We start from the raw sequence: 10,341 nt of genomic DNA, 5'->3' as shown, positions 1-10,341 counted from the left end.
GTTGAACTCAAGCTGAAGACAGCACTTCTCAACCTCAAAACGGAGAAAGAAGAAAAGGAAAGATTACTTTTGGAAAGGGAACAGAACGAACAGGAATTTCAATGTTTACTTGATCGTAACACAAAATTAAATTTAAGTTTAACGGAAAGTAGATTACAATGTGATGACTTAGTTGAGCAGTTAAACTAGCTTAAGTTAGAGTTAGGATATTTCCAGCAATGTAGTGATACTTATGAAGATGTCCTTAGACATAATATTAAATTAGAAAAAGAGCTAGGAGAGGCACGAAGACGAATAGAGCATTATGAACAATCACGGCAGTCCTTAGAGGTCAATAATATGTTTGACCAGATAATTTCAGTTACCTCCGCTCCTCTCTTAGACTCAATGGTTGATCTCACATGTGAAATTAATAAACAATCTACAGCTATTCGGTTAAGTCACAACAAATGCAGAAAAATCAGAAAATTAAATAAAATTATTAAAAAGAATAAAATCCAAATGAACATTAATAAGAAAAAGTCCCATATAATAAAATCTGGGATCAAAATATATACAAATATGTGTTCTTGTTTGGAATTAACTGAAAGTAAATTGCTGGAAAGTCAGGAGTTATATAGTGTTGACACCAAGACCTTAACGGAACAAATCTCACAGCTTGAGGAAAATGTATCCAATCTTTTGGAAAAAAATACTGAATCTCTCAGACAAATCTCCGATCATGTCATGGCTACAGAATCATTAATTAAAGATGCTAATTACATTGAGGAAATGATTAAATCCGCAGGAGACTTATGTACCTGTGGAATATTTAACGGATCAAGTATCAGTAGTACCGTAGTTCCCTCCCCATGTCTTGGGGGCTTGTCTGATAGTATGCCGGAGAGTGTCGGTGTTGATATGTGTAGCCCCCAGAACACAGTCATTTTTTCAGACAGCATAGGACGCAACATGGGTAAACTGTTTAGTGAGAATTTATCAAATATAATAAATTATTGTCTACCCAATTCCAACTACTCACAAATTATTAATTGTATAAAAAACACACAATTGAGCAACACATCTACAATTGTTATAATGGTTGGAAACAGTTTAAATATTAGTAAACAAGACCTTATTCAGGGTCTAGGTACTCTGAATAATTTAAATGTAGGTAAAATAATTTTTTGTGCTTTTCCCTATATAAGTTGTCAGACGCCAAAGAAGAATAAATTTATTCATTTGATGAACAATATTGTTCCTAATATGTCATGTCGTCATGACAAGTTTGTATTTTTTGATACAAATCTGTTCATAAAAAATTGTTTTTTGACTAAAGATAATATTTATCTTTCTAGACTTTATAAAAAAAGAATTGCTACTTTGATAGCAAACAACATAAAAGAATGGACGAGTTTAAATTGTGGTAAACTACATTGTTTACAAAATCTGACAAAATCTACAGAATCATCAAATTTTTGTAATGATGATTCTGTGGATGCTACATGTGGTTTAAACTAAACCACAGGACAAAAGGAAGGACAAATGAATTAAAAATTGTACACCAAAATATACAGGGCCTTCCGGGCAAAGAACTTATTATTGATCTATTTAATGAAAAAATTTGATGTTAATATGGTGTGTTTGACTGAGCATTGGATCTTGGAGGGTGAGCTGATGCCCAGTCTTAACAATTTTAATGCGGTGAGCTGCTTTAGGAGAGGGTCTGCAATCAGTTGGAACCAACCGGAGTTTCGTCACTAGGTGGCGCCACGAAAACATTGAGCTCCGTGAAATTTAATTATAAAAATTGTAAAACGTCTTTTAATTTGTCTGATTATCAAATAAATATAAATATAAAAGTGCAATTGTAAAGTGTAAGTGTTTGTGACAAAGTATTCAAGCTAAATAAGAAGATAACTGAATGGTCAGTAAAATAATAAAAACTGTGAGTAATTCAAAACCTATTAAGAAACATTTTATATACGTAATATCAGTGACAAATTCTACATAAGAAAACAATACATGAATTTGAAAAACAATAGAAGAAATGTGTTTAATTTTAAATTTTCTATAATAACGTATTTATTTACATAAAGTTGTTACGCGGTGCTAATCTATGAAGATCGCCGATGCAGCGTTGATCTAAAACAACACTGCACACGGCCCGCGGTGCAGCGTCGGCATAACGTGCAGCGCGTGACTCGCTATGACGTCAACGGTGGCTTCGCAATATCGGAAATACGGAAATCATGTTACTTTTGATTCACACTTCGATCATTGTCATTGTCTTAGAAATAATTAACTAAATGTAATTTTTACTTTAAAATTAAATCTTTTCAAATAACTTTGCTTTTTTTTGGGACCTCCGGTTGTAGCCCACATAATTGGCGCAGTGGGTAGGATAACTCGAGCCAGTGCGCGATCGGTTTTTACGAAACGTTGCTCCCAATCGCTACTGGTTGAGCTTTCAAGCCTTCATCGAGACTTCAAGAATCTACGGGCGCTGCAGTCCAGAGGTGAATCCAGCTATCGATTCGTCCAAGAAAAAGCTATGCTGTAAGTCCTTGAATCTTTCAAGTCCTTGCTCACTTAACCTTTTAAGTAATCCTCTAATATATTTTCATTCCTAAACCTATCCTTTTAATATATTTTAATATATCGTTTTCATATCTTGTTCAATCTCTATGCATGATATATTTGCCTTTTAATTTTTCTTTGTGTGTGTTTTATTTTAGCTTTCAAAATTTTTCATCCAAGTGAATCCCGTTCCAGTAGATTAAATATTAGCAATAGAGATAGAAGTAGGCTAGCAGTAATAGACGAGAATAGGAATTTAGAATCAAACGAAATGTCGAATAACGAAGTTGATATGATCTATAAATCTCTTAGATTAGTGCCGGAATTCGATGGCAATCCGCACATACTAACTCGATTTATTAGTTTATGTGACCAATTGGTACTTACTTACTTTAGAGCTGAACCGGGTCACGAGTTAACTAATCTAGCTCTCCTTAACGGAATTTTAAATAAGGTCACGGGACCCGCCGCGAGGTACATAAATGCTAATGGTATCCCGGATACCTGGAATGGTGTTAGAGCTGCGTTAATTAATAATTTCGCTGACCATCGAGATGAGACCGCTTTATACAGTGACTTATCCATGCAGACTCAAGGGTCCAGTAGTCCTCAGGAGTTTTACGAAAGATGCCAAAATCTTTTTAGTACGATAATGACTTTTATCTCGCTTCACGAGACGGTCCCTACCACGATCGAGGCTAAACGAACGCTTTACAAAAAATTAACCCTTCAAGCCTATTTGAGAGGCCTTAAAGACCCTCTTGGATCTAGAATTCGGTGCATGCGCCCAGAGTCTATGGAAAAGGCTCTAGAATTCGTACAAGAGGAATTAAATACCTTATATTTACAACACCGCAATGATGGTGGACCTGCTAGAAAGGACTGGTCTCATGCACATTCTAGTAATCAATTTAACTTGCCTTTAAATAATTTTACTCCTAAATTTACACTGTTTAATGCTCCTAATGTACCGGGACCATCAAAACCTACACCTTTTAACATGGCTGGTCCTTATAGACCGCAACCAATACAGCCTCAGACACAAGGGTGGAGGTCTAACATGCCTATGAACCAGCCACCCCGCGGCTTAACACGTACTCAACAAATGATGCGTGCTCCCTTGCATGGTTATAACCCAAATAGTAATGTATTTAAAATACCTCCTAGGCCTCAGTTTCAACCTTCATTTAATGCCAATAATACACCTAAGCCTATGAGCGGCGTTAGTCATTTTGTGTCAAAACCTCTACCACCTTCGGGTCGTGATTGGAGACAGTTTGGTAATCCTCCTCCGAGTAATTATTTTAAAACACGCGAAGTTAACCTTAACGAGTTCGATTATTATAATGATTACAATGATTATAACTACACAGATTATGAACAAGAATACTATTATAATAATGAACAGTATCTGGACCCAAGATACTACGAGGATCCATATTCTTATCAGAGTACTCCGGTTGTGGAGGAAGTAGACCATGACACAGTCACTGAGCAAGCCGAAAATTTTCAAAAGGTTTCGAAATCAGAAAAACCAAAATAGAATTAAATTTTCATATACAGCGACAACTCGGATACATACAAATTAAAAATCCCCCACTTAAGTTTCTAATCGACACCGGGGCGAATCAGTCTTTTATAAGTCCGGAAGCAGTTAGCAAATTTTATAATCATATACCACTAAACTACGAGCCCTTCGAAGTAACGAATGTTCACGGCACTACTAAGAATGATTATTCAATTACTTTACCTTGTTTTTCTGAATTTAATGAAAATAGTAATATAAATCTATTTGTGTATAAATTCCACAACTACTTCGATGGACTCCTAGGTTTTGATTTACTTGAGAAGTGGGCTAGTAAGATTGATCTTAACCGTAAATTGTTAATAACCCCGCATGCCCAGTTACCTATTGAGATGTATGATTCTCGTAATGTTAACCTATACGAGGATATCATATCCGCTAACTCTTCGAAGTTGATCCGAGTACCTATTAATACGCTAGATGGGGAAGTGCTAATAAATGATCAAATTATTTGCAATTGCCTAGTATCCAATTGCTTTACTACCGTAAAAAGTAACCGTGGTTGGGTACAGGTTACTAACCCTACATCAAATGACGTTATTTTCTCAATGGATCGTCCAGTAGAAGCTGAACTATTTTGTATTGAAAGTGAAGGTATAGAGATTCCGTCTGATCGAGTTAACGCCGTACTATCTCGTCTCCGCACGGATCATTTAAATCCAGAGGAACTCGCTAATTTACGAAATCTTTGCGCAAAGTACGCGGACGTATTTTATATTGAGGGAGAGACATTAACATTTAACAATAAAGTCAAACATCGCATCCGAACAACTGATGAAATTCCAGTACATACTAAAACCTACAGATATCCTTACGTCCACAGACAAGAGGTCAGAGACCAAATTAATAAGATGCTTGAGCAAAACATTATACGACCTTCTGACTCTGCTTGGAGCTCTCCTATTTGGATTGTACCCAAAAAGGCAGATGCCTCCGGCAAGGTTAAATGGCGTCTTGTTGTGGACTTCCGCAAGGTTAACGAGAAAACGATTGACGACAAATACCCCATACCGAATATAACAGACGTACTTGACAAACTTGGTAAATGTCAGTATTTTAGCACCCTGGATTTGGCTAGTGGATTCTACCAAGTGGAGATGCACCCTGACGATATCCACAAAACAGCATTTAATGTGGAAAGCGGCCATTACGAATTTCTTCGTATGCCCATGGGTCTTAAGAATTCTCCATCCACATTCCAAAGAGCTATGGATAATATCCTTAGAGACCTTAACAACATCTGTCTTGTCTATTTGGACGATATCGTAGTATTTAGCACGTCCCTGCAGGAGCATATAGTAAACCTAGAAAAGGTATTCAAAAGACTGAGGGAATCTAACTTTAAAATTCAAATGGATAAGTCCGAATTTTTAAAGTTAGAAACCAGCTTTCTAGGTCATATTATATGTAATGAAGGGGTTAAGCCAAACCCAGACAAAATCAAGGCAATAGAAAACTATCCTATTCCTAAAACACCTACAGAAATCAAACGTTTTCTCGGCCTGATCGGATATTACAGGAAATTTATCCCCGATTTCGCTAAACTAACCAAACCTCTAACACAATGCTTAAAGAAGGGTAGTAAAATAACGTTAGATCAAAAATACATAAACTGCTTTGAACATTGTAAAAAACTCCTTACTAACGATCCCATCTTACAATATCCGGATTTTAATAAAGATTTCATTTTAACAACAGACGCTTCTAATGTGGCAATCGGAGCTGTTTTATCTCAAGGTCCAATAGGTTCTGACAAACCTATAGCATACGCTTCACGTACCCTTAATTCTAGCGAATTAAATTACAGCACCATTGAGAAGGAGCTTTTAGCCATCGTATGGGCCACCAAATATTTCCGGCCGTATTTGTTCGGAAGGAAATTTAAAATTATCACGGACCATAAGCCCCTTCAATGGATCATGAACTTGAAGGAGCCTAACTCCAGATTAACGAGATGGCGGTTAAAGCTGAGTGAGTACGATTTTACCATAGAGTACAAACAGGGTAAATCCAATACTAATGCAGATGCATTATCGCGATTGGAACTCAATAATGAGGAGCTTTTGTCCATCGTAGCTAACCCATCAGAAAAAACACCTTCACTTGACGAATCTAGAACTATCACAGCTAATGAACCTATCGATAACTCTGGTACCGCTACAGCTCACACAGATAACGAAAATCCCATTCTAGAAGTCCCGATTTCTGATGACCCTTTGAACAAATTCACAAAACAAATAATTTTCAACATAGTAGGTGATATCAAAGGCCGATCGTTACTAAACCTTTTGATACTCACACCCGTATCACTATACAAGTGTCAGAATCTACTTTAGAAGAGGATGTTGTTAATGCCATTAAAGAATACGTTCATCCAAAAATTAAGACAGGCTTATTAATTAACCCAACATTAGGTATGTACAGCATAATCCCTATCATTCAAAAGCACTTTAAAAACTCATCAATGAACTTAGTACTAACAAAAAAGGAACTGGACAATGTACGAGAATATCTAAGGCAGCAGGAAATCATTAACAAATATCATGACGGTAAAACTAATCATAGGGGTATTAATGAGACTTACTTAGCTCTATCCCATAAGTATTACTGGCCGAAAATGCGTGAACAAATAACAAAATTTATAAACGAGTGCACTATTTGCGGTCAAGCAAAGTACGATCGCAACCCTATCAAACAACAATTTAAATTAGTTCCACCTTCTAGCAAACCATTTGAGACAGTGCATCTCGATTTACTAACTATTCAGAGTGAAAAGTTTTTGTCCATAGTTGATTCCTTCTCTAAATACGCTCAGGCATATCACTTAAGGGATGGAACTGCAATAAGTGTTGTACAAGCTTTGCTCATATTTTGCACTCACCACGGAATACCAATTACTATAGTTACCGATAACGGGCCGGAATTCACAAATCAACTTTTCTCTGAGTTTATAAGATTACATAAAATCCAGCATCATAGGGTGGCACCGAATACCCCTAATGAAAATGGTATTGTTGAAAAATTTCACGCCACGATTTTAGAACATCTTCGTATTCTCAAGCTCAGTCAAAAAGGAGAATCAGTAATCAATCTCATGCCTTATGCCCTTTTGGCTTATAACAGTAGTATTCACAGTTTCACGAAGTGTAAACCTATAGAAATTATCACTGGACATTTCGACCCACGCGATCCTTTTGATCTAGATTTATCCGCACATTTAATGCAACAATATGCGACTAATCATAAAGATAAAATGACCAAAGCATATAAAGCGATTCACGAGTTATGTAACGAAACCCGCAAAGAGCTTACGGATAACCATAATCGTAATCGTGAGCCGGAAGTCTATCACTCGCCCGAGCAACAGATTTTCATAAAAAATCCATTTGCTTCTAGGCAAAAAGTAGCTCCCCGTTACACTCACGATATCGTCATGGCGGATCTTCCTATTCATATTTATACGAGGAAGAAACGTGGTCCCATCGCAAAATCTAGACTTAAAAGGGTTCCTAAAACCGCCCGATTGTTACAGGACGCTCCTGATCCTTCACCTGGTCCTGCCCATGGCTCTACCTCAAGAGATAAGACTTGAGAGCCTAGACAATGGACCCGGCATCTTACCTTTCAAACTAGGCGAGGCTAAAATCATATCCCATCATCACTCCTTCATTCAGAATGTTAACTTGGACCTTTTACAAGATAAAATTAACTCCGTAAATGACCAGTTATTAACTAGCAGCCCCGATCTTCACAATAAAACTAATTTATTATTCCAGCCTCATATAGACTATCTTAAAAATAAACTTAAAAACGTGTCTGAGCAACTTAAATCTTTTGAGACGGGTCGTGTAAAGAGAGGTCTCATAGATGGTCTCGGCAGTGTCGTAAAAAGCATTACAGGTAACCTTGATTACACCGATGCGCTACATTATAATCACGCAATAAAAGCTCTCGAAGAAGACGAACATAGGCTTGCTACCGAATTTAATCAACATGTTAGTTTAACAAAAGATCTCACTTCCCAATATTCCAAAATTATCAATGATATAGTAAAGAACCAGAACAAAATGGCGGACTTAATTAATAGAATTAACGAAAGTGATGCAAGTAGGGATTATGATTTAATAAAATATGCACATCTAGCTCAGATGCTTATCATTCTTAGCGATAACGTAGATTCTATCTCACAAGAATTAACTCGTTTACAAAACATCTTAGCATTCATAAGAACCTCTACTATGCACCATTCAGCTATTAGTTTAGATGAAATACGGAATATATTACACAAACTGACAGCTATATATGGCCGAGATAGAATAATTGATTTAGACATCAGAGAATATTATGAGTTAGTTAGATTAGGTTCATATTACGTAGGAAATAATATAGTAATAGTATATAAATTCCCAATTTTCCAGCTTCCTATATATGACTTATACAAGTTATCTATCATACCTAACAGATTTCATGAAGTCCTTATACCGCCTTCTCCTTTCCTAGCCATCTTCCAGAAAGATTTCAAGAACATAGAGGCTGAATGCCCGAAGTCTAGTAAATGGTTTATATGCGAGGAAAAACGAAGTTTGCAGAACCGCCCATCACAGAGCTGCATACCTGAACTTATCACCACACAGAAAAGGAATCCAACATGCCAGCCCATCGCGATCACTTTGGACCAAATAGCTTACGAGGAACTTGATGACAGATATTACACCATAAACTTCCCATCTCCTACGAAGATTCACCTATCCTGCGGACAAGACCTTTACAAAGAAGTTAACGGCAGCTATCTACTAACTATACCACAGAATTGCTATATAGAAACATCTCAACTACATATTACTAACAAGAAAGATCGTTTGAAAGGCCACGTGCTCAAAATCATGGATCTACCCCATAAAGAAACGAACATTCAGACTCCAGCTCCAACCCTGAAACTTAACTCAATAAACCTGGAACACTTACATACTACCAACACAAAAATTATGCAAGAATCCCCACATATTATACAAGCTACAAATGATTACGGAATCTATCACACTACGATCCCGCTATACCTATCATTGTTCGGTGCATGCGCACTCGTTAGCTACGTTGCCTATCGCAAATACGTGCTAAATTCTAAGGGGACTACAGATGACAATCCACAAAGCTGTCCAGATCAACCTGAAAGGATTTACACCATCCCGGAACCCAGCGAGAGGACAAGATGTAACCAACCCCCACCTCAATTTACTACGAAAATCATCGGTGGTGGCTGTTCTTCGGCGGGAGGTGTTACGCGGTGCTAATCTATGAAGATCGCCGATGCAGCGTTGATCTAAAACAACACTGCACACGGCCCGCGGTGCAGCGTCGGCATAACGTGCAGCGCGTGACTCGCTATGACGTCAACTGTGGCTTCGCAATATCGGAAATACGGAAATCATGTTACTTTTGATTCACACTTCGATCATTGTCATTGTCTTAGAAATAATTAACTAAATGTAATTTTTACTTTAAAATTAAATCTTTTCAAATAACTTTGCTTTTTTTTGGGACCTCCGGTTGTAGCCCACATAATTAAGTTATTGCTTATCAGCCACAGATGGCGCTAATAAGCTACCGCCATCTGTACTGAAAATACGAAACTAAAAAGTCAATATTTTTACACAACGTCCTGTCACATCTAACAGAGGGCGCCACTCATCAGATATATAAAAATAAATAAACACATTACGATCGCATGTGCAAACAATATGGAATCCGAAAACATTACATTAAGAAATAAATACAGAAAAATAAGAAAATCTTATGAATCCTTACCAAATACCGATTCATGTGATTCATCACCTTTGTCATATTCGTCAATGCGTGTGAATAGTATGCCGGATTTGTCAACAATAAATAAAGATGAAATAGACGAGCTCAAAACTACCATAGAATTACTCAATACTCAACTTCAAAGTGCAAATACTGAAATTGAGAAGCTATCATTAGAAAATGGTAAACTACAAAATATTATAAAAACAAAAAATTTCAAAATCAAAGAGCTAACACATATATGCTCAGGAACTAAAAATAATTCTATCTCTAATTCAACCCGAAAAATAAGTAGCCTCACGAAGAGACGTATTAACTTCGCCTACTCGGAATCACCAACTAAATTGAACTCATTAAACTCAGAATACAAAGAAAAAGCAACTCAGACTAATCAG

At 36.8% G+C, this 10,341-nt stretch overlaps 1 protein-coding gene across 1 annotated transcript; it reads left to right on the top strand.

The window, feature by feature from the left end:
* Window positions 1–2,077: 2,077 nt before the first annotated feature.
* On the top strand, window positions 2,078–9,457 carry LOC132904292 (uncharacterized). Its single transcript, XM_060954224.1, has 2 exons — window positions 2,078–2,538; window positions 7,677–9,457. The coding sequence occupies exons 1-2, from the start codon at window positions 2,534–2,536 to the stop codon at window positions 9,433–9,435; spliced, it is 1,764 nt and encodes a 587-aa protein (XP_060810207.1). The 5' UTR covers window positions 2,078–2,533; the 3' UTR covers window positions 9,436–9,457.
* The last annotated feature ends 884 nt before the right edge of the window (window positions 9,458–10,341 follow it).

The sequence above is a fragment of the Amyelois transitella genome, chromosome W (assembly GCF_032362555.1).
Source record: "Amyelois transitella isolate CPQ chromosome W, ilAmyTran1.1, whole genome shotgun sequence".
Lineage (NCBI taxonomy): Eukaryota > Metazoa > Arthropoda > Insecta > Lepidoptera > Pyralidae > Amyelois > Amyelois transitella.
This window is presented reverse-complemented; position numbering and strand designations above follow the sequence as displayed.